Source organism: Trichechus manatus, unplaced genomic scaffold, assembly GCF_000243295.1.
Source record: "Trichechus manatus latirostris isolate Lorelei unplaced genomic scaffold, TriManLat1.0 scaffold00038, whole genome shotgun sequence".
Lineage (NCBI taxonomy): Eukaryota > Metazoa > Chordata > Mammalia > Sirenia > Trichechidae > Trichechus > Trichechus manatus.
Window position 1 is genome coordinate 4,159,660 of NW_004443974.1, and position 26,499 is coordinate 4,186,158.

Here is a 26,499-nt window from a genome sequence, read left to right on the forward strand (position 1 = left end):
TATTCATTCAGCAAACATCTCCTGAGTGTCTCTTATGTGCCAAACACTGTTCTAGTGCTGGGCATACAGCCATGAACACAGCACAGTAAAGTGTCCCTGCCATCACACAGCTTACACTCCACTGGAGGAAGAGAATACATGAAAAACAGTTAAATCACAGACGGTCTCAGATGTTGACTGGTTCAGTGCAGGAAAAATAACATAAGAAAGGGAAATGGGAAATGCAAAAAGGGAGATACTTGTGCTCTTTAAAGAAGATTTAAAGAGGGGCTGCGCTGCTGCAGCAAGGAACTCAAGAGTTTGACAGCAAGCTGTGCTGCAATCTAGGCAACAAGGGCTTACCACTGCAGTCTGCAGAAATGATGTAATAGATCAAATTATTTCAAAATACACAATAAAATGCTATACACACAGATCCCTCTTTCCCATGGCTTCTCTCTACCATGTCACTCCCTCTGTTACTACTCATCAGTGGTCCCCACTGCCAAGGACACAATTAGAAACCCTAAGTGGCCTTTAAGGCCCTGCATTATCCGGGCCCACGTGCCTACCAACTCCACGCTTCCCACTCTCCCTACCCTGACTCTTACCACATTCACATGACCTCACTGCTCTGCCCTGGTTCCTTCACCCACACTTCCTGAGGCGCATGCCCTCATCCCTTCCACTTCCTCAAGAAAACCTGAGTTAACTTGAGCCCCCCAGATCAGATTCCCTTGCTGCACTCTCAAAGGACCCTGTAATTCTTCCTTGTAGTAGCCATCACAAGTATACTGAAATAATCAGTGGTGTCATTACTTGTCCCCAGAAACAATGTAAGCCCTCTAACAGCAGGAATCATGCCCACCTTGCTCAGGATCATGCTTTCAGCACAGTGCATTATACCTGGTAGGCACTCAATAAATGTTTCCTTAATGAAAAAACAACCCAATAAAGTGCAAATAAGCTTCGTATTTTACACTAATTCCAAATGAACTAATTCCTAGTAGATATGGTTTAATGGTCTAAAAGTCTAAAGGACTACAAGTTTGACCAGATTTTCTATACTGATGATAATCAATACTGCAGAAATACACACAATACAGCACTATAGCCTTTTCTTTTTGGAGCCAAGGCTAAATCAGACTGCATTAAAAGTATTTCCTGAGGTCCTTATATAATTAATTAATGCTATTTCCTTTTTATTTAAATCATTTCAGTTTGAGAACTAATATAAATTGCTAATCAATATGAGTTGCATCCTAAACCATCCTATTTTACTAGAAAATAGTTACGGTAAAAAAAATTCATTTAGCTAGGATAACAGTTTTCATTTAAATTGCTAAAGTAATTAATTTCTCTTCTGACAAATTACTATTTATATTTGGACTGACTTAAACAAAAATACATATATTTTAGATATTCATTGTATTTCTTAGTTACCTGAATACTATTTTCTTTTTGTTTTAATGCCATTCAACCATAGTTACTTTTTTTTCATTGTAAAGTTTTTCTGTAATCAAATGGGTTCAATAACTCTCACAACTACCAAAACATTGTCAGAGAAAAAACTTTTATAACAATTTATTATTAAGTTGTTTATATTTTTCTAAGTATTTTCATATTTGTTTCTCCTTTTAATGGCACCAAAAGCTTATTATTATGATGTCCATTTTTGAAATGAAGAACCCAAGGCTTAAGAAGGTGATATAAGTTGTTGAAATTACTATAGTGAGTTCATCTTGGATTGACACTAGACTTCAATCCACTTCACACTTAAATTAATGATGTGTGCACTGTTCCAAACATCCTGGGCTGAGAACTGGCCACAACATACACTCGCTATGCAGTAAACCTTAACAGCAGAGAAAAACACAATTTTTATTTGTCAACACATTTAAGAAATATTTAGATTTAAGTTTTCCAGTGTTGCTGAAATTGCAAACTCTTTCTACACTTTGGTGGAATAATCACATCACAGGGACAATAGCAACTAATGCTACTAACCTCCTGGTGAGTATGGTCTCAGAGAACCATATTCTGCAGAATTACAAAGTAACTGAAGAATTACAAAGTACGCAGGTAACAAAAGATAAAACAAAAAAACTTCAATGATATTGGACTGTAAGTAAAACTAATACCTTGAGTTTACAGACAAATCTTTTTCAGTATTCATCTTCATACTTTAAATACAAACTAAATGAGGAAAAGCAAAGATAATATTCACCTAAACTCTGGAATTGTAGGCACTGCATTACAAAGATCTGTTCCACACGTAATAGTGAAAATGCATAGAACATTGGTATCAATGAAGCACAAAACTGAACTTCACAAACATAATTCAATTCTAGAAACAAGTTTTACATGAAATGGAAGGATGCGGATTGACAGTCTCAAAACTGATATATTTCATGACTATAAATTAATCTTTTTTGTAAAATTAAAGGGTGTGCACAGATGCGTAATTTTTGCTTCTATCATAGACATTAACTTAAAAAAAAAAACAAAAACAGGGCAACATCAAAAGCCAGTAGAGAACTGGGGAAACTAAAACTCTCCTACCTTGCTGACAGAAGCTTAAACTGGTTTATAAAAGTGATTGACAGTATCTACTAAAACTAAACATACATATGCCCTATTACATACATTAAACATATTATTACCCAGCAATTCCACTCCAGAACTAAGTGCTCCAGAATGAATGTTTACATCTACCAAAAGACATGTGTAACAGGAATGTTAACATCAGGATTATTCACAATAGTCAAAAACTGGAAGCAACCCAAATGTCATCAATAAGAGAATGGCTACCGTTAGTATAACAGAATACTATATAGCAATGCAAAAGAATGAATTACAACTAAATGTAACATGAATCTCATGGATACAACACTGAACGAGAGACTGCAGGCACATAAGAATTCATGCTGTATATGATTCCATTTACATGGAGCTGAAGACCAGGCAAAACTAATCTATGGAAAAAGATGTGGTAACAATGATTATCTTTGTGGGAGGTCAGGTGAAGGAAAGTTATCAACCAGAAGGGACATCCAGTTGTACATTTAAAATGTGTATATTGTACTTTATGCAAGTTATGATATAATTTTTAAAAAAAAAGGAAGAAACAAGAAAAGGAAAGGAGGCCAGGAGGGACAGAGGAAGGGCGGGAATACTTGAATCAGAAGTTCTGCCACATTATCTTGAGCAAATCACTTATCCTCTTCAAAACTGTTTCCTCATCAATAAAGCAAAATAATACCAGCCCTACCAAACAAGAAAAAAAAATCTGCTATGAAACAAATCCATTTCTATAAAGCACTACAGAGCTGTAAGGTACACTATTACCCTATATTCAGGAAATAAAATACATATAACTCAAGAATTCTCTTACTGAAAGAGATCCGCTAGTCAATATTTACAAAATACCTTGATTAAATGAAGATACAATCTTACTCGAAAAAGTAATTTCACTATTAATTCAGAAATTTATAACTCTCCTTCAAGTACTGTTTTCAATCTAATTAGTTTAGTCATGTAATTCAATTAATTGACTATTAGGATTCTTTATTTTGGGGAAAAATCATTGTGGACTTAAATAAAATATGATCTATTTTACAAATTATTGCTTTGTATACAACTTCCAAGAACACAACAAATGCATGTTAGGTCACCTTATGTTGTAATGGATGTTATACTTACAGAATGATATGTAAAAGAAAGCTTTGTACTCATATACTTTACCATTTAATTTTTCTTTGCACTGCCAGAATATATTTCCAGACAGTCCTTCCAAAAACCTGATCAGAAAAACAAAATTCATCTTTTGCCCCCCCTTTTTTTTTTAACATGCACCCTGTTTATACCTTTTAATGATTCCCAATGTCTTAAGTGTATTAATTTTGTGGTAAGGAGATAAAAAGCAAAGGAATATGGGGACCATTCAAGCACTGCTTCAGGTAAATAATCACACTCTTGAAATTTGCACACAATGACATGCAATTGATCTGAATCACGCTGGGTCCCCACAGACTTGGTCCCCACATACCTGGGTTCCACTTATAAGCTAGAGCAGGCTACAGTTAAATGAGAGCCTGTGCTACGTGAACTACTGACAGGGCCCACTGGTTTCTGTTACTTGGAAGCACTGGTGATGTACTTATTAACAAAGTAGTAAAGAACTCAATCAACGCAGCGCTCCATCCCTTAGGGAAGACTGAAAAATGTCACACCAGCATAGTATTAAATTACAAACAAAGGCAAAGCAGTAAAACTATTCTCATAAACCAAAACCAAACCCACTGCCATCAAGCTGATTTCTGACTCATAGCAACCCTATAGTAACAACCACAGAAAACAATTTAAGGAGTTTGGCCAAAAGCCAAAAAAGTCAAGCTCTGTTTCTCATTCTAAAATGCTGTTATTATGTACTACAACATGGGTGAACCTTGACAACATTATGCTAAGTGAAAGAAACCAAAACACCAAACCCACTGCCGTCGAGTCGATTCCGACTCATAGTGACCCTATAGTACAGAGCAGAACTGCCCCACAGAGTTTCTAAGGAGCGGCTGATGGATTCAAACTGTTGACCTTTTGGTTACCAGCCAAGCTCTTAACTACTGCACCAGTCACAAAAGACCACATATTGTATGGTTCCCTTCATGTGAAATAAACACAACAGGCAAATCCATAGAGACAGAGAGTAGGTTAGGAGTTGGGAGGGGGTAGTAGGTATGCAGAGACTGCTTAATGTGTACAGGGTTCCTTTATGAGGTATCGAAAATGTTATAAGATTAGATGGTGGTGATGGCTGCACAACTCTATGAATATATTAAAAGATGCTGACCTGTAAGCAGATGAATTTTATGGCATGTGAAATATATCTCTGTAAAGCTGTTAAAAAAATAAACTAAATAAAATTAAAAATTGACTTCCTCACTTGCACTAGCCACATTTCCAAGTGTTTAACAGCCACGTGTGGCTAAGTGGCTACCACACTGGATACAGCAGATACATAACATCTCACCATCATGGAAAGTTCCAACGGACATCCCTGCTCCAGAGCATTAAGAGACAAGATAAGCAATAAGGAGAATCTGACAACATAACCAAATTATTTACTACCAATGAAGCAATGTTCATCCCACAGTAACTAAGCTAGATTGGATCTGCAACAAATATAGTCGAAGATCCAGACACAATCAAATGCTGTCGCTAGGAGTCATTTTGCTCTCCTAGACACATGCATAAATGAAGCAAGGCAGAGGAAAGAAGAAAGAAAACAATTCCCAGATTCCTCCTAAACTCACTGCTATTGAGTCGATTCCAACTCACAGTGACCCTATAAGACAGAGCAGAACTGCCCCCATAGAGTTTCCGAGGCTGTAAATCTTTATGGGAGCAGACTTCCGCATCTTTCTCCCACAGAGTGACCGGTGGTTCCAACAACCAACCTTTTGGTTAAGCAGGCAAGCTCTTTAACCACTGTGCCACCAGGGCTCCTTAGATTCCTTCTAGACCCTCCCAAGTCTGTGAAAGATCACAGCACTGGTCTCTTTCGGGGCATTAGCACAACAATCAACTCCCAAAGCTATGCCAGTGCCTCTGAGAACAGAATTCACGTTCACATCCAAGAACTGGTAGGTAAGGAGCCGGACAGTTAAAGAAGTACACAGAATCTGACACAGTTTATTAATTTAATATTTAGATAAAAACAACCTAACACATTTTAAAGAAATTCCCTTTATGCAATGTCATTCAAATATTAAAGTGTTTGCAATGACCTACTCATAACTTATTATGATGCTTCTACGGCCATTTAAAAAAGACTGTTGAATCATGCTTACTTCTCATTTTGTAGTGTAAAACTACTTTTTGTGTGTTTCTTTTATACTGACATCAAGTGACAATGTGACGTAATGCAGTTTACCAACTGCTTTTCTCTGCTCTGAAAACCTAAGGATTTTAAGGAATCCACTCAAAGGCAACGGGATGATGAGATAACTGCAATTTCAAAAAGTCTGAGGAGGCTATATATGTGACTTAGGGATGCCTAAAGATCCTACTAAAGCCATTTCAGAAGTAATTCTGTCACTAAGCAATTCATTCCTTTGGAGTTTCTGCCACTCATTAGCTGTATGACCTTGGACAAGACAGTGTTCCTCTCTGCATCGCCTCACTTCGCTCACCTATAAAATGTAGCTAACAGTATGACACACCTCAAAGAATGAGTGTGAGTACTAAAGGACATATACATGTAAAATGAATAAAACAATGCCAAGCACACAGTAAGTGCTCAATACATATTAGCTGCCAGGTTAAGATTCTCCTATTAAAACACAAATATGAAAGGAAGGGCTAAGACTCTACTCTCAATTTATTTATTCCTTTCCAAACTGACAGCCATATGAAAAAGTAAAAACCTTCAAGAAGAGACAGAAAATATGTTCAGGTTTAGGGGCACTAAAGAGAAAGTGGTGGGCAATCAAAAGTCATCTTTTTCTTACTTAACAATTACCCCTAATGCTAATTCCATTTGGGGCATATGTGGACAAGTCTACAAGCTTAACTACTTGGACTAAATGTACTGCCAATTCAATTAATCAGTTTTCTTTTTCCAACACAATGATAGAAAATATCAAAATAAAACATGTCGTTAGAACTTTAACCTCATTATATAAGCTTTAGTAACTTACACATAATTTAACAGCCATTTAAGTAAGTTTATATGACAAATGATTCTGAAAACTTTTTAAAACATCTATCTAATCCTAAAATACGCAAACTAAACAGTTTTTCAAAAATTCACACTGGTAGAAATTTAAGTCATACAAAATAAAGATTTCCAATTTAAACATGTGCTAATGACTGAATATCCAGACTTCTAACTTACATAGTAATACCACCTCCCTCACTCACTCTAGCCCCAAGATTGCTCATCCAGTTCAACACCTTGTTCCAATTCCACTTTAGAAAGCTAATAGCTATTTCCTGTCCTAATAGACTGTCAAACCCTTCAACCCATGCCCCAACAGAAGCCCAGCTCTTGGCTTTGAGAATGGACCCTGCTGCCATCTACAGTCCTACAATATACAAACAGGTGTGTTCCATACAGGTTATGGAAGCGTCAGTAATTAACATGGACATTAGATGGCTTCTACAGAGCTTCAATTAGGTCAATTACAGGCAGGATGTAGACACTACCCTCTTAAGATCTTTCCTGTTTCCCAGAGATATCTGCATCTAAAAGGAAGCGAGGTGCTTCTATCTTTTTTCCCTATCCTTTTCTCAGTTGACTCCAATCATGCAACCCTTACTTGACCAAACATATTGCCAGTTCCTGAGCTATCCCTACAGCACAACAAAGTTAAACCATTCTCAAACGGGGCGGGTAACCCTAGCTAGGAAAGGGACTTGGGGGGACATGATTAGTTTCAACCTTTAACCTTCTGGCTCTACAAAAGTGTGGGGAGAGGCTGGCCAAAAAACCTGTTCTGGGCACCATGCAGCCGTACATAAAGCCCTGAACAACACAGGGTAGTCAATAAATTTTGGTGCCATTGGGTAATGTCATTGTTTTCCACTGTTTAACACATGGTTCATCTATCTGTTAGACAAGTATGAAACAGTTTTATCAGACAACTGAAGTCTGTTACTGAAGACAGTAACGTTAAGATTATTAGCACCAGCTATACAACTGAATTCAGACTCTTGCTTTAATTCCCAGGCCTGAAATAAAGTGGCCTGAAACAAAAAAAGAGCAAAAGGGAGGAGCAACGTCTCATGTCTACCAAACAGAAAAAGTGATCACCACAGACCATAAATATTTACATACAGCTTTGCAATACAATTAACCTAACCGGAGGTGACACATCAAATCCACGGATTTGCATTTGTGGAACTAGTAAAAACTTTAAAAATTCTAGATATCTGTGACTTTAAAAATTCTAGCTATCTATGACTCGAAATAGGTTATATTCAGAGGGTTAGGAGGCCAGTGAATTAAGAAGGAATATACTTACATCACTTGAAGAGACTGTTCCTGTTTCAACAGCGACACCGCTACCACGCAGTTTCTATTATGAAATAAATAACTTATTACTTAGTTTTGCTTTTAATTTTATCCTAATTTTTATCAGGTTAGGAAAGGGAACTCAGCTAGTTTATAATTTTTTTCTAATCCTACTTAACAGAGTCTGTCATCAACTCATAAACAGCATGGGGATGATGTAGAGTGTTCTAAATATCATTATACTCTTCCAGGTAATGTCTTAATCAATAAATTACTAAAAATGGAACAATACTAAAACTAAATACCAGCTCTACCTAAATTTCATAAGTGAAGTGAGTTTAAATCGCCAAGTCTCAGGACTTACTCACTGAATTATTTTTCTAACAAGACGACTGCCTTAAGCTGAACTATCTATATTCAGTGATCTACACATCTATATTCTGTGACAAAGCTTTTGAAACAGGTACACAACAACGGGAAGATACTCTATAGTACTGAAATTAAGCTACCTATAGCAATGCCAACAAGTTATAATGACAATCAAAAATCTCAAATGTTATATAGAAATAACAAAGAAATTTTAAGGTAGAAAGTCAGAGGCTGAAAATGCAGAAGAAAAGTGATACTGAATTTCTTACAGAAAATATTTATTTTATTCAATAAATACTGTCAACTGAGTGCAAGCCATTGGCCTCTATAACCCAAGTACAATGCTCTAAACTACCAAAAAAGGCTCCTAAATGTCACTAAAAAGTCAAAGAACAAAATATCCAAACTTACAACTAACTTGGACTTTTGAAACTTTATTTCTGTCAGAATCATGAAATTGTGGTCCTTCTTATGAGGAGAAAACTTACGATACAGAAAAAGAGAACATCCAGACATAGCACCATCACGGCACATGTGAGCAAAGTAGTAAATAAAATCCCAAGTAATCATATCCTGATGTTCTTTAAATAAGAATCTATAATTTAATCCTAGTAAAATGCTTTGAACGGAGTGTCTATTCACAGTAAGAGAGGCAGCCCTAGCCAGAGCCAAGCAGAAGCAGTGGCCAGACTCTGTGGAAGCAAAGCCAGAACTTCCGCTAAGTACCCTGAAAAGTCACCCTATAGCAGAAGAACTTGCAAAGCAGAATTACCACACCAAAACTCATAAAGCCAAAGATTTAGTGACATAAGAATATACTAGAAATATATAGAAAACACCTTTAAGAGTAGTTATCTACTACCAAGAAGCAAAAGTGTCTAGATACTGAAATATCTGTTTTCAGTAGTGACAACAAAAATAATTTCCCCAAATGGTGGACATGGTTACAGCCACAGTATTCATCTAAAAGTGATAAATCATCTGTGAGGCACAATATAAATGCTATTCCTATGGGGAAAAGTTTAAAGTGAAATCACCAAAAATGATAACGGTAAAATACTGTATACATTCTTTCCTACCAATTTTCATTTTGTGAATTCAGCTACAAAAAAGCCTCATTACCAATATATCACAGTGTTACCATTAAAGTCAAACGTACTTTGTTTAAAGGAAGAAGTAATTTCAAAATAGCAAAAAGAAAAAAAAGAGAGGGGAGGCGGGCTACCTACCTATTTAAGCATTCTGGTCCCAATGATATACAAACTTAAAATGATTTACAAGCTTAAAAATCTCATTTTCACACACCTATTTTTCATGTTCTAAACAATTTTTTTTTAAAAAATCACAAATTCAGTAAAATCTGCTAATTCGTTGCTCTTCTAAAAATAATGTTTAAAACTAAGCCAAAAAATGTTTTAAAATCAATTCTACAGGTGTCAAAAAATATGTACTTAATTTTGTTCAAGATTCTCTGAAATATCCTGTCTGAATACACAAGGTAATTAGGCTCCCCTGCCTCCCCTCCCCACCAAAAAATAAAAAAGGCAATTAATGGTAAGACAAAAGTAAATCCAATAAGCAAAATGTCATGGTATCTCTCTCTTATGCCTGAAATTAAAGTCTATTAAAACAATAAAGTCACCAAAAATCTAAATTATAACTTTTCAAAACTTTATTTCAAATAGACATTTACCTGTAATCTAATGCTGACAACTCAATGACTATCAATATTATTTCTCCTAGCCCCATTGCTCCATTTCACCCCAGCGTCACCCAGCCCCACACCAAAATCTCCTTCTCTTTTACCTTTCCTTCCCCAGAATACTCCCAAACCTCCTTTACTTCACTCTTTCCCGAAGGATCATTCCCACCAACTCTCCCTTTACCACCAAACACTTAATAACTAGAAACACAAACAAAAGAAGCACTTTCCACAGAGCCTCAAGAAGTACCCTCTCTTTTGCCCCATTCTACGCAAGCATGAAGACAAACACTGAAAACTTGCCATTTTACCAGTCATTAAATAATTAAGCTATTTCTCTCCACGGAGAAGTAGAGGTCGAGAGGCCCAAAAGCAACCAAGACGACCAGTAAACAGGTTTTCACTTTAGGCTCTAAATGTTCAATCCCAAAATGATAACAGTCAACTCACTGAGTCCCTAGGAGAGAGTTATTTTACACTGGCCTGGGCAACTCTGAGCGAGCGCAGGGACACCTGAAGTCTGGGAGTGGTTCCTGGCCAGGACAAATGGATTCAATAATGACTGCTGATGGGCAGTTGACAGCTCGAAACTCCCCTGGCAACACCCAGGGCCAGTGTGTTTACTGGTGTAACTGGACACACTGCCTGGCCTGGTTATGTGACCAGAGGGGATAAGAGACCCCACCAGAAACCTTTAGAAGTTCTCCCCAAACCATGATTTCTCACACAAATCCTGGTGGTCCACAATCCTGAGGCTGGCTGGGAGCTGTGGCTAGAAGCCTCTCACCTGCTCTTGCCTGCACTCTTTCCCCTGCCCAAGAGTTTCTTTGGCCTTCATTAAAAGCCTTACATGAGGGTACACTCTGGAGTTTTGTGAGTTCTTTTCAATGTTCCAACCTGTGTGATCGTGGCAGCCACAAAGAATGAAGACACTACCTGGCCACTGAAGACTATGAGTGGGAAGTCCCCAAGGAGCAGAAAAGACAGGAAGGTTTGAATTGAATCCAGTCAAAGAGAGAAAAGGTGAAGTACGCTACCAAATTTAAGAGCAGTTTGGTTTATTTATCAGGTTCAAAATGGCATTATTTTAACTTTTTATAATTTAATGTATTTGCCACGAATAGCTTACGAGAACATGGATATTATGTTCCTTTCAAAGATACTAAAAGAAATTTCTTTTACCTGTGAACTCAGCTGAGTTTTTATCCAGTTGAAATAGTAATTTAAGTCACTGCCTTCCATCAGTTCTTTTCCCCATGCTGCTAATTTGGCAATAATTCTTGCTGCCTAAAAACAAATAAGAAATCCATCTGAAGACTGTACTGATTCAAAGATCATATCATACACCTTAAAAAACCAAGACTCATAACCGTTTTGGTATATGATTTTTGTAACTTTCACCTCCTCCAAAAATAACAATTTATATTTCATTTTAAATAATATATTTGAAATATAAGTACATACACAAATATATAAATATTCAAAATGAATTTTTAAATGTTTCAATTAAAGTAAATCAAAATTAGTTATTTCAAGAATTTCATGACATTCCCTATATTATTTTGTGTTTTGGAATAAGATTAGGATTCATTATAAGACCAGCAAAAGACAGAAGAACAATAAAAAAATCTTTCTTAGGGGCAGACTTTCACCAAATCACTTGCCACAGTTCCGAGAAATCTCTGCGACAGATTCCTAGCCACTACCTCGCTCCTTCCAAGCCTCTTGTCAGTTCTCATCCTTATCTTGGTGTAATATATACATTGGTATTAAATAGCCACCTCTCACTACGTAAACAAGTACTCTTCCTCCTCAGTCAATGATTTTCAATTTTATTCAAGCTATAAAACTGATCATTATTAGTTTTCATTAAACAGGCAGTATACACACTAATTCCCCACACATAAACCCCAATTTAATAAAGATTCTTTCAGTATTCTCTGTAAGCAAGTCACTATTCTAAAACCCCAAAATTTTTCAGCAATAATTAATCCCAAAAGAGTGGAAGACTGTGGCAGTGGACTAGTGTTTGTTCTGACATCTGAATACAGCTTAGCCAGGCTGACAGAGGCACATGTCCAAGCCCAGTGCAGCAGACACTCGAGTGTTGGGGTATACTTGGAAATTACAATGTGGAGGGGCAGCAGGGCACCTGGACCAGCTAAGTGAATTTACACTATATAGATTTAACTGGTCTAAACGAAGCAAGGAATGAAATATTATAAGCAGTATAAATACAAGTAAAAAGAAAAAGACAAAGTAATAAGAAACCTGACACTTCTACTCCTCGCATAAGCTCTTCATCGGCACATTACAAGGTAAACCAATAACAGCCTGACCCTAACATTTCAAAGATTAGCCAAAAATAACTGAAATCTCCAAGAAGTTAAAACATGGATTTGGTGACGCAATTAATAATTATGAGGGGGAAAGATAGAATCATTGCTTAGGAGACAGTGAGTTTCTGCTAAGGGTAATGGAAAAATCTGGAAACAGATAGTGATGACGGCTGCAAAACAAGATGAATGTAATTAATGTCACTGAATTGTACACATAAAAAGTGTTGAAATGGCAAACGTTTTCTTATATATATTTCCACCAAAATAAACAAAAAAAAAAATTGATATCCACACCAAAAAAAGATGAACTTTCCCTAACCGTATATTTGCTCTTTAATATATTCCTCAATTACCCCAAGAGTATGGCCCCCGGAGACCCTTATAGCTCAGTGCTGAAGTCACTCCTGAGGTTCACCCTTTAGCCAAAGACTACACAGGCCCATAAAACAAAACGACACTAAATGGGCACACCAGCCCAGGAGCAAGGAAGAGAAGGCAGGAGGGGACAGGAAAGCTGGTAACCGGGAACCCAAGTTCAAGAAGCGGAGAGTGTTGACATGTCATAGGGTTGGCAATCAATATCACAAAACAATATGTGTATTAATTGTTTAATGAGAAACTAGTCTGCTCTATAAACCTTCATCAAACGTACTATATATATATATCAATTACATTATAAAACCATCAAAATTAGCAAGACATTTAAAACCAGGCATCCAGAAAGTGAAAACCAGCCTCTACAATCTGAAAGAAGAAAATGTATTACTGATTTTTAAAAACTGTTTTTTAAACTATAGTGAATTTTATGAATCCTCCTTTTTTCTTTCTTTCTTTATAAATGTTTTATAATGTATACAATGTGACAAGACTGGTACATAAATGAATACAGGCAGAGCGAGAGAGAGCGTGTGTGTGAGGAAGCGCATACTGACAAACGCCTCACCGGCAGTGGTTCTTAACATAAAACACGGAGAGACACCTACTGAAATGAGCAGCCTTGAAGCTCCCCACCTGCAGCCCACTCCCACTGGGAATAAAATAAGTGCCTGTACAAAGGTGTATTCTCTCAATCCTCCTTTCAAACATTCTCCCAGCTCCATAAAAGATTTTTCAATGTTTTGGCTTCCAAAGACAGCCCTTCAGGCTAAATTTAAAACAGCAGTGTGTTTAAGATATTTAAAAAGTGATTAATTAAACACAGCAGCTGCAAAGTAAATTTCAATTTCTACACAGTAAATTGTAGTTAATCCTGTCATAGAGAATCTAGAGCTTTTACACATGTGAATTTACCAGAGGTTTTACGCTAATGAACTCATCATATGGTCTGCAAAACTTTCTAAGTATATCAGAACAATCCTATCTCATTTTGACATCCCAATATCACCTTACTAAACACCAATAAGGAAACACTGCTTCTAAAAATAAACGTGGCAGCAGTTACTTCTCTAGGAACTGAAAGATTCCATTGCCATCAAGTCCATTCTGACTCATAGCAACCCTATAGGACAGAGTAGAACTGGGTTCTACCACAGGGTTTCCAAGGAGCAGCTGGTGGATTCGAACTGCCAACCTTTTGGTTAGCAGCCCTAACTCTTAACCACTCACCACCAGGACTCCACTGAGAGGTTACTAAGTCATAAATGCCCCAGGTCTATTTTTTCTCTAAATTAGAAATGTGATCAATTCAGAATTTACCATATGAACAGTAAAGAGATCCTGGCGATTCAGCATTGGCAGAAAGTAGGACCAGGCAGTGTTCTTGCTACGTTTTGCATAGTCGAAGAAAATGCTTACACGCTGGTGATTTTCCTAAAAAAGAAAAGAAATGGTATCATTAATCAGAATGAATTTAACTAAAGAATGTAACAATTGTGTATTGCTTCTCAACCTTTCATTTTAAGTCCCATTTAAGTCAGTATCTTTTTTTCCCCAATGTGCGTGATTTTTCTCTGTTATTATTACTATGTGGTGGAGGAGAGGGTAGACATTTTAAGTCTGCCTTTAATTAGTCTGATGATTTTAAATCAATTAAGACAGGACAGAAACCCCAGCCCGGCAAGGTGTAGGACTGTGAGTGACCTCTTCTCTGCCTGCACCTCTGACCTGCCTGTCTCAGTACTGTTGTGTTGATGGAGGGTGAGCACCCTGACTCCACACAAAGAAATCAGGAGGGGCAGAAACATCACAAATGAACTCTGGATAGAAGGATAAGCAGGAAGCACCTCAAACTACTTATAAGCAGGGAAGGGAAACGGGATTAGAAAAGCATCAAGTGTCAAGGTTACTCCTAGCATGTCATGATAGAAAAATCGAGGGCAGGTAAAGACAGCAAAAAAACAGCATAACACACCAGCAGCTGGATATAGGATTTGAGGAAGAGTGAATTCTTTGAAATCATGCAAACTTCACCTCTCACTTAAATTTTCTCTACTTTCTGGTTCATTACAAGAGTATATTTGCTAAATGGCAACATTTGCTAAAAGCTCAAATAACCACACAAACAATAATTTTCATTTTTAAACCAAAATTGAATCTTACAGTTACCTACTTGAGGAAAAGACTACCATCTACTTAAGTAATGAATAGTTATATGGTTACGATAATAATTATGATAATGACTTAATCAAAGGACCCAAAATTCAGGCAGGTCATCATTACTCCACTGGTGGATTATTTCCAAAGTGAAAGCTGTATTTCTCATTGTAATGTAAATGAACAAACTATCCTATATAGAAAAAGTTCAGAAAACTATTTCATAAGACATTTTGTATAAATTTAAAACCCATCTTCTCAACTAGTGGTGATTTCCATTCCTCATGAAGAGTGCAATGGATGGAACACCTCCAGCCACCATTCTCCCAGCACCCAGGTTTCAAACCTTTAAAAGAATATAAATAAAGCCCTTCTAGTTACAGGAACTAAGCAACTGCTGTTAGTATCCTGACACAGAAAACAATAAATGTTCAAAATTATGTACTAAAAAGTAAACACGTGAGAAAAATAAGCAAATCTGTCCAAAAATATTCTATTCAGAAGTGATAAGAATGAAATGATTGGATTAAACTTGGGAAAAGTAAAATCACAGTATTTTTTAATAGTACAAAGAATCAAATGATAAAGGTGTGTACAAATTTCTCGATAACCCCAATTCAAACCCGTTGCTGCCAAGTCGATTCCAACTCACAGAGACCCTATTTATAAACAAAATCAATCATTAAAATATATTGAATTGATAGCTGAGAATAATGGCAGCTACCTAACTTTGTATCTCTCCACACATCCTTCATTGACAATACAGGTCAACAAGAGGAACAGATAAAACTACACAAAACCCAGGCCCTCGGAATAGAAGACAGAGAATACAATCTCCCAATTCTCTGCAAAGAGAAAAATAAACACTGTATCCCAACAAAGCTCTCTCTCATGCTCCCACCTCATGCTTTTGTGGACAGCATGGTCAGTCTGGAAAATCTGCATGGATGGAAGGATATGGCCCAGGAAGAGACCCTGTATCGACTGAAAATGAAGTAAATCCTAAGTATGAAAGAACCAACAAAGACTCCTAGTAGATCAGGGCACTGACAATGGGGAGCAAGGCATCACTTTTGAGAAACAAAGGTAAAAAGAAAGTGAGAAGCATCTTTTGGAGACCAGCTGGTGAAGAGAAAAAGAAACAAAAGAGGGAAAGTTAGGGCCCTCCAGGGCAAAAGAGAACCAAAAATATCAAAGGGTACCTAATCCACTCCCCATTAAAAAAAGAGTCATCCATTCGAGAAACTGTACCTCACTACGTGCTCCTGTGCTATGAATCTTGTAAACCACTCCCAACTCATGACATGAATAGACAGAAGCAGCCTAAGAAGTTACTGTAAGAAGAAACCAGAAGATGCAAATCAAAATATCTCAGCTGATCAATTTTCCCTCCCAAAAAAAAAGAAAAAAAAAACACATGAAGCAAAAGAAAACTGGAACACGACACTCCAAAGTGAATTAAATGTCTTCAAACACACACTTGGGAACATGAAAAACCTCCCTGAATCAGAAATTGAAAAACAAAACTGAAAAACTGTCCCTAAAAAACGGAAAAAATTAAGAGTTGGTTGAACTCAGGAATGAAAGAAAAGAACAAAATGGTCTCAAAAATTAAGACTAAATAAATTCTAAGGTGTCCAAGATAGAACAGACTCAAAAGCAACTCAAAGAATTTTGAACCAAGGATTCTCCATCAGTCAAACTGTCCTTCAGGTATGAAGGCTATAGAAGAAAAATTTAAATGCAAAATTTAGAGAACACCATACCCGGAAACCCTCCTTGGAGAATCTACAACCAAAAGACTCCTGGGAAAACTCCAGCAAAAGGACCAATGGGGAAAATGTGATATAATAAAACAAAGTTGGGGACAAGTACTGAAGAAGTAATATATAAATGTTATATATTCTGACAAAGTAAAAAATATAAACATGAAACTAAAAGAAAAAGAAGAGAGAAAAACAAGGAAGTACCATAATCTCATTGATTGTTAGAAGTCAAAGATATCATTAAAAACTGACAAACCAAATTATTAATGAATAGAGTAGGGAAAAGGGGGCATTAAAAATGTACAATTACCAACAATAAAGAGAACAATGAAAAGGAAATCAGGAAAACAATACCATTTATAATAGTCCCTAAAAAAATAAAATACTTAGGAATAAATCTAACCAGGGATGTAAAAGACCTATACAAAGACAACTACAAAATACTACTGCAAGAAACCCTAAGGGATCTACATAAATGGAAAAACATACCATGCTCATGGATAGGTAGACTCAACATTGTGAAAATGACAATTCTACCCAAAGCAATTTACAAATACAATGCAATCCCGATCCCAATATCAACAACATTCTTCAAAGAGATGGAAAAACTAAGTAGCTAACAGAGCATAGATTTCTGGCCTCCAAAACTGTGAGACAATAAATTCCACGTATTTGTGGTATTTTTGTTACAGCAGCACTAACTAAAACAGCAAGGATGCCCACTATCTTTCTTTATTACTACTTAACATTATACTGGAGGTACAGCCAACACAAACAGAAAAGAAGAATTAATCAGACACATAAGAATTGGGAAAGAAGTAAAAGCATTTCTTATTTGCAAATTGTACATTAAGAAAAAGGAAAATCAATCATAAAATTCAAACAAGAATTCAATAAGGTACTAGACTATAAAATTAATATACAGAGATCAAGCTTTTGTGTACACAAAACAATTCAAAGATACAATGAAAGAAAACTCCATTTATAATAGTAATAAAGACGATAAAATATTTAGGCATAAATTTAACAAGAAATATGCAAAGCCTTTATGAAGAAAACCTTAAAACACTCCTGAAAAAGACATATACTTAAACAAATGGAAAGACACTCTTTGTTCCTGGATACGAAAATTTATTATCATTATGTCATTTCCCCCTAATTAAAAAATTTAACACAATCTTCAGTTAAAATGCAACCAACTCATACACCCAGACAAGTTGATGCTCAATTTCACATGGAAAAAGAAGCATGGAAGAATAGCTACAAAAATACTGAAAAGAAAGAGGAAAAAAAGCTACAAAGGGGACTAGTCTTAATAGCCTTTATAATTAAAACTGTGTGTACATGTCCAGAAATAAACCCAGGTTCATACAGAAATTTAATGTTAAAGGCAGCATCTCAAACCACTGGGACAAAGATTGACTTTTTAATAAATGGTGCTAGGACACTGGGCTGCTATGGGTCTGAATGGACTCAACAGCATCTAACAATAACAGCACAACTGAATGGCTGTTTGGAAAACATAAAATTAGACACATACCTTATACCATACAGAAGAATCAACTCCAAATGGATTAAATATCTAAATGTAAAAAATGAAACTATGTAAATACTAGAAGAAAACATGGGTAAATTCCACTATAATCTAGCTGTAGGGAAAAACTAAGAGCCCTGGAGGCACAATGGTTAAGAGCACGGTTGCTAACGGAAAGGTCGGGGTTTCGAACCACCAGCCTTTCACGGGGAAGAAGACCTGGCAATCTGCTCCTGTAAAGATTACAGCCTAGAAAACCCTGTGGGGCAGTTCCACCCTGTCCTATACTGTTGCTATGAGTTGGAATTGACTCAAAGACACACAACAATGAAAGGGAAAAACTATGACTCAAAATCCCAATTTTAAAAAATGATAAATTAAGAATATTTAAAAATAAATACATATATATATATTTTTTGCCATACAAAAACCACCATAAGCAAAGCCAAATGACAAACTGGGAGAAAACGTCTGAAATAATTATCACAGCTATATCCCTAGTGTATAAAGATTCTTAAATATGGGGGAAAGAAAAGACTAAAAACCTAAAAAGAAGGGCAAAAAAAATGAGCAAACAATTCAGAAAAAAATAAAAAGATATAAAAGTGGCCCTTAAACATATGAAAAGATGTTCAACTTCAGATACCATTTCTCATCTATTAGATTAGCAAAAATTAAAAAGCTTGACAACGCCCTCTACTGGCAAGGTTACAAGGACACAGGCACTCTCCTACATTGGTGGGAATGCAAAATAGAAGACCTGGCAATATCTTAACAAAACTACATGTAGTTCCCTTTTCCCCAGCAATCCTATTTCTAGGAATTCACCATGAAGTACCCTCCCAAAAAAACAAAAATACATTCGCACAAGGTTATTCTTTGCATCATTATTTAAAACTGAAAATACCAGAATCAACCTCATTGGCCATTACACAGGAGCCTGATTAAGTAAATTAGGGTACATCCACCAATAGAGTACTGCGTAGCTGTGAAAAAAAGGAATATGGGAGATTTATATGATCTGAGGAGGTCTGGTAGCACAGCAGCTAAGAGCTCGGCTGCTAACCAAGAGGTCAGCAGTTCAAATCCACCAGCTGCTCCTTGGAAACCCTACGGGGCAGTTCCACTCTGTCCTATGAGGTCGCTAAGAATCAGAATCGACTCGACAGCAATGGGTTGGGTTGGGTTATATGAACTGATATGTGAAACAGCAAAATGCAAGAGACTATACCTCTTGTTGTTAGCTGCCATGGGGTCAGTTCCAACTCATAGTGACCCCAGGTGGCAGAGAAGAACTGCTCCATAGGGTTTTCTTGACTCCAATCTTTATGGACACAGATTGCCAGGTCTTTCTCCTGCTGAGCCACTAGGTGGGTTTGAACCACCAACTTTTAAAGTGCTTAACAGTTTCTGCCACCAGGGCTCCTTAGCCAAGGCATGACATTCCCCATTTATCTTAACTCTACTGTTTTAAAAGAAAAAGTGCTGAGAGAGACCAAGGTCATTCTTGACAGGCCTGCATCAGCCCAGGCTTGATACTGAACCTTCACTCACACTATACAATCACTACATTCCTATAAATGATACGATGGACCCTGGGTAGACAGCACCATTCTTCCTCACTTTGGTACCCCCAATAGTTAGCACAGTGCTTGGCACACAGTTGGTGTTACAGATTGAATTGTGTCCCCCCTAAAAATATGGGCTGGAATCCTAACCCTGATACCTGTGGATGTAATCCCATTTAGGAACAGAGTTTTATTATGCTAATGAGGCCATATTAGTGTAGGGTCTGTCTTTAAACCTACTCACTTCTGAGATATAAAAAGAGCAGGTTAAGCACAAGGAAGCAAGAATGAGGAAACGATAGATGCCACAAGGAGATTGCTGAGGAACAACAAGAATGCTAGAGAAACTGAGACAAGGATTTTCCCTTAGAGCGAACAGAAAGAAAGCCTTCTCCTAGAGCCAGTGTCCTGAATTCGGACTTCTGGTCTCCTGAACTGTGAGAAACTAAATTTCTGTTTGTTAAAGCCCCACCCACTTGTGGTAGCACAACTAGATGGTGCCCAGCTACCACCACTGACTGCTCTGACAGGGATCACAAGAGAGAGTCCCAGACAGAACTGGAGAAAAATGTAGAACAAAATTCTAACTCACAAAAAAAGACCAGACTTACTGGCCTGACAGAGACTGGAGAAACTCTGAAAGTATGGCCCCTAGGTACCCTTTTAGCTCAGTACTGAAGTCACTCCTGAGGTTCACCCTTCAGCCAAAGATTAGATAGGCCCATAAAACAAAACGAGACTAAAGGGGCACATAAGCCCAGGGGCAAGGACTAGAAGGCAAGAGGGGACAGGAAAGATGGTAATAGGGAACCCAAGGTCAAAAAAGAGTACTGACATGTCCTGGGGTTGTTAACCAATGTCATAAAACAACATGTGTACTGTTTAATGAGAAGCTAGTTTGTTCTATAAACCTTCATCTAAACTACAATTTTAAAAAAGGAGAAAAAAAAAAGAACTGATCTATATACCAAAAACTTGAGCTTCAATTATACTCTGGGGTAGAAAACAAAACTGTGAATATAGGAAGACTCTGCATTCAGGGACAGTAAAGCAGTAAACACAAACTTTATGCCACTGGAAAAATTTCAGATGATTATCAAAGCTATTTCCAAAAAAGATAGTGCTTCTGAGGACAAGAACCTTGCCTACATTCAGCACTGAAGCTCCAGTGCCTGGCACAGGCCTGGCACATATGGGCACTGAAATCTGTTGAATGACTGAAGTAGGGGGAGTCACATCATCTGTAGATCTGGAGAGCTTCCAGAAAGCCTCACGTGATTCACCAAACATGACTGGTGCTCAACAAAGAACTCTGAGGTATCTTGGGAAAAAATATATATTGATTACTTGACATCCTGAAAAACCCCAAACCAAACCAAACCCACTGCGGCTGACTTGATTCTGCCTCAGTGACCCTACAGGACAGATTAGAACTGCCCCATGGGATTTCCAAGGCTGTAATCTTTACAGCAGCAGATTGCCACATCTTTCTCCTACGGAGCGGCTAGTGGGTTCAGACTGCCGACCCTTCTGTTAGCAGCCAAGTGCTTAACCACTGTGCAACCAGGGCTCCTTTCCTGAAAAACAACATAAAATAATCTGTATATGGGCATTCCACCTTTAGCACTATTACCAAATTAAAATTCACTTAATTAAGAAAAAAATATATTATTACACTCTAGAAAAAAACAAGCAATGCTGCGAGTGAAACGGAGCACTGGTGGTGCAGTGGTTAGACACTCAGCTGCTAACCAAAAGGTCAGCCGTTCAAACCTACTAGCCACTCTGCAGGAGAAAGATGTGGCAGTCTGCTTCTGTAAAGATTACAGCCTTGGAAACCCTATGGGGCAGTTCCACTGTATTCCATAGGGTTGCTAAGAGTCAGAATCGACTTCATATCAATGGGTTTTTTGGTTTTGGTAAGTGAAACCTTACAAACATGTCACCGTGAAGTACACAAAAAGATGAAGAATATACCCACCTGCAGCATATCATCAACCATAGTAAGAATGTACTGAACTGTCTGTTCTTTGGAGATATGAGTCATCAGATTTATAAACGTTTTAGCACACTAGAAAAAGATAAAATTAATGTTAGTTATTGTTTCCAATCACATTTTAATGGAATTTCAGTGAAACATTACTTCTCTTCCAAAAGTTAGTAAAATGCTACTAACATTTCAATTACAGAAAATGTCTACCTTTCACAAATGTTGCTGTGATGATGTGCGGGAGGACAACATTCTGATTCGCATCCAAATTTTGATATCTAGTGATAAATTTCAAAATGTCTGCTATTTTTAAATAGACATACCTAGTCACTATCAACACATGATAACACAGATTTAATTATGCAGACAATCAAAAATTATAATTGGTCTTGAATTGTGTTTTATCTTTTGCACTTACTGGGAAACAGAACACTAGAGCAAAAAGAGTATTGGGAATTGGCAACAAAAGACTTTGTCTTGTTTCCCTTCTACAAATTATCAACTATGTGACAATCTCTCTGGAATTCAATAAAAACTGGAGCCAATAATTATGTTTCCTATCAGTTTTCTCAGAACACTAGTAAGAATCAGACCGAGCTGCACATGGGCTCCTTCAGCTAACCGAGCACCCTTTATCAGAAAATATGATGGACAGTGGAAATGCATCTTAGTCAGGTCATGTTCTAAAGTCAGCATACAACTCAAATAGTGTATAATTAAAATTATCCTTTACAATTCTTTAAATCACCCATTAAAACATGGTTCTGTACGTGCAACATAATTCAGTAATAGGTTTGGCATCATACTTTGAGAAACCTTCCAAACCTAAGGACATATAAAGTACATTTCACTCAGTATTCATTCATTCAATAAATGCTCAATGTAATAAACAGCATGTAATAAGTCCATTCTATAGAAAAATATATTATACCTCATCAAATTATGCTCATTCCAGAGCTTATGCTATATCTATAAGCCGTATCTTCCATAGAAATTCCACTTATCACACTGAATATTAGAATTGAAAACATTACAAAATTAATACCTATAACAACATTTGTATCACTAAAAAAAATCAACAATAATAAATTATTCAATTTTTCAAAAATCAAAACATTAACGACTTCGGGCAATGTGGCGCTCTAAACAGAAGCACCACGCTGTCCCCCACAGCAAAGATCCAAAAAACTAAGCCAAACACAGAAAACAGGAATCCTGAAACCCTAAGCATCAAATGGAGAGATAAAGAAGTCAGCCAAGCACCAAATGGAATAAGGAACTGACAGAGAACAGAGAGCGAGGAAACATACATGCAGAGGTCCCCTACCAGCTAATGCAGCACGGATCTGCCATCTTGGACTCCTATCAGAGACCAGCAAATAGGGGGTACGAGAAAGCAGCTTCACGGAGCTTCCAGCAAGAGACAGAATAATCGGTAACCAGCAATATACACTTTCCCACCCCCACCCTTCTTCACCCCCACCGGCCTCCTCTGCTTCCCACGGACACAGTCTCTTGGCCAGGAAGCACCAGCTGCTTGGATTCCACCCGCCCGCACTGTCTGATTCCCAGAGTGCCATTTGTTGGCTGCTGGTGTTGCTTTTTTCTGCTTCTTTTGATTTCTTCCTCACCTCACACCACCTCCCCTTCCTTTCACTCAAATACCTGGCTCCATGAGCCATCTCTGCTTCTTCCTGAAAGGCTGTGAAACTCCGCTCGAATATGAAACTGCTTCCTGGTCCCTGCTGCCACGCTGGTGGGATCCCGGGGCTTTTTCGTTTGTTTTGAATTGTTTTCTTTTTCATTTCTCGAATTGGAGGCCCGTTCTAGCTGGTCAGTGCTGCGTGGCTCGGAACCTACCCCCTCAGCTTGTGCAGACACACAGAGGGATCCCTCAGGACATCTCTCTTTTTGTGGGTTTTTTTTTGGGGGGGGGATTCTTATTCTTTCTTTTTAGTTTTGTTTTCTCTTCCCTCTTTTTCCATTTTTGTCTTTCTTCATTACTCACTTTCTCATCTCTCTATACCTTCCCTCTCTTCCTGTTCCGAGTACCTGGCGCTGAGTGACACCTCTATGCCTTCTAGCCAGGCTGTACTTCAACACCTGGGAACAACTTCCCCAGACCTCGTAGCTGCACCAGGAGGATCCCTGGGAGCTTTTCTTTTCTTTTTTCTTTTTTATATTTATTCATTACTTTCTTTTCTTTTCTTCTTCCCATTTTTGTTTTTCTCTATTTCATAGTCTCTCATCTCTCCACTCCAATAGCAAGTTCCCCTAGTACCCTTTTTCGCTTGTTTGTATGTTTTTGGCTCCTGTTCCTCTCTCCTCCCTCCCATACCCACCTTACCTCCACACATCACAATCTCCCCCCTCCATCCTGCCTACCTGCACCATGCACTTAACATCACACCACCAAGCAATACAGGCACAGCCTACTGGAACCTGCCCTGCACTGATTACTGGCCCGCCCTGGTGGCTGTAAAAAGTGCCACAAACCACCCATGCCAGCAACTCCTCTTCAGCTACACCTTCCCTGCTGTACCATATCTGAGCAACTGACCCTGCGAATTGGAGAAGTAGGTGAAAAGTATCGTGCCCACAGACGAGGAAACAACAAAGAACACACAGCCTGCCTGTTCAGACGTAGCCAAATTTAAAAAAAAAAAAAAAAACCAGGATGAAACAAATCTACAATCAATAAACAAGACAAATAACTACTGAATGCCCCAAAGACAGCAGACAATATCAAACCATTTACAAAAACAGGACAGGATGGTTCTAGCAGGCATCCAAAACAAAACACCAGGTGACTTTCCGGTAGAAGAAAAGGCACTAGAACTACCAGATAGGGAATTCAAATCTCTAATACTCAGAATTATCCAAGAGTTGAAGCAAAAAGCAGACAAAAATGAGGAAAAAAATAGACAAATTCATGGAAAAGGCCCACAAATTCATGGAATATACAGACAAAGAAATGGAAGAATTCAGGAAGATAATGCAGGAACAAAATGTCAAAATAAATTCACAACTAGAAATTATACAAAAACAACAATTAGAAATCCAAAAGAAAAACAACAAGATTTCAGAAATGGGCAGTGTCATAGAAGGGCTGAGGAGCAGATTTGAAATGATGGAAGACAGAATCAGCGCAAATGTAGACAAAACACTTGGATACAACTCTGCTCGTAGGAAAACTCTGAAAAAAGGAACAAAGAAAAATGAAGAGACCCTGAGAATTATGTGGGCTAAAATCAAAAGCAAAAATTTTGGAGTGAGCAAAGATCCACAACAGGGGGAGAAAACAGAAAACACAGAGAGGATCACTGAAGAACTACTGATTGAAAACTTCGCCAATATCATGAAAGATGAAAAGCTGGCCATCCAAGAGGCTCAACGAACCCCATACAGGATAGAGGCCAGAAGAAAATCACCAAGGCATATCATAATCGCACTTGCCAAAACCAAAGACAAACAAAGAATCCTGAGAGCAACTCGTGAAAAACAAGAAGTCACATACAGAGGAGAAACAATAAGACTAAGCTCAGATTATTTGGCAGAAACCATGCAGGCAAGAAGGCAACGGGATGACATACATAAAACCCCGAAAGAAAAAAACTGCGAGCCAGAAGTAATACATCCTGCAAAACTCTCATTCCAATCTGACAGTGAAATTGGACATTTCCAGATAAACAGAAATTAAGGGAATATGTAAAAACCAAACCAAACTCAAAGAATTATTAAAGGGAGTCCTTCAATCCGAGAGCAAACACCTTCAGCTCACAGGCTGAATCTAGGATGCAGGATCATACCAGCCAGATACCAACCTAGGAAATGAACTCTAAAGGACTATCCAAAACCAAAATAAATACAACAGGGAATCAGAATAGTTAATCTCTTAATGACAACAACATCAGAACAATAAAAGAGGGAATAAACGGTGTAGGTATAGAACCTTCTAATGGAGAGGAAGGCAAGGTGATACCAAGTAATAATGGACTGCTTCAAACTTAGAAAGATAAGGGTAAATTTCATGGTTACCACAAAGAAAGTTAACAAACACACTCATAAAAATAAAGACAAAAAACATAAAGTCTCAGTAAAAACAAAACCGACAAAAACAAAGGAAACGAAAAAAAAATCCACAAACAAAAGGAATTCAGCACAGGAGAGTAAGAGGAACAAAGAAAATGTCAGCACCACAAAAACAAAAAACACTACAAAATGACAGCAATAAACTTACATCTATCAATAATTACACTGAATGTAAATGACCTAAATGCAGTCATAAAGAGTGACAGAATGGATTAAAAAAAAACAGGATCCATCAATATTCTCTCTACAAGAGACACACCTTAGAAAAGAAGACATGAATTTATTAAAAATCAAAGGTTGGAAAAAAATATATCAAGCTAACAACTACCAAAAAAGAGCAGGAATGGCAATACTAATCTCAGAAAAAATAGACTTTAAAACAGAATCCACCATAAAAAACAAAGAAGGACACTATACAATGATTAAGGGGATGATCCACCATGAAGACATAACCATAATAAACATCTATGCACCCAATGACAGGGCTCCAAAATACATAAAACAAACTCTAACAGCTCTGAAGAGAGAGACAGCTCCACAACAGTAGCAGGAAACTTCAACACGCCACTTTCAGTGAAGTGCAGAATATCCAGAAAGAAGCTCAACAAAGACAC

At 37.5% G+C, this 26,499-nt stretch overlaps 1 protein-coding gene across 4 annotated transcripts in view; it reads right to left on the minus strand.

Annotated features, from left to right (window-relative positions):
- Window positions 1-26,499, minus strand: part of ATP6V1H (ATPase H+ transporting V1 subunit H) — a 140,715-nt gene that overhangs the window by 86,299 nt on the left and 27,917 nt on the right. The window contains exons 4-8 of one of the 4 annotated variants that reach the window (XM_023730651.1): window positions 21,785-21,874; window positions 18,242-18,283; window positions 14,099-14,212; window positions 11,247-11,351; window positions 8,004-8,057 (exon numbers count right to left, since the gene is read on the minus strand). In XM_023730651.1, coding sequence (XP_023586419.1) covers window positions 8,004-8,057; window positions 11,247-11,351; window positions 14,099-14,212; window positions 18,242-18,283; window positions 21,785-21,874 — 405 coding nt within the window. The remainder of the gene's footprint in view (window positions 1-8,003; window positions 8,058-11,246; window positions 11,352-14,098; window positions 14,213-18,241; window positions 18,284-21,784; window positions 21,875-26,499) is intronic. The other 3 variants (XM_023730653.1, XM_012555368.2, XM_004375608.3) reach the window with 3 other exon arrangements.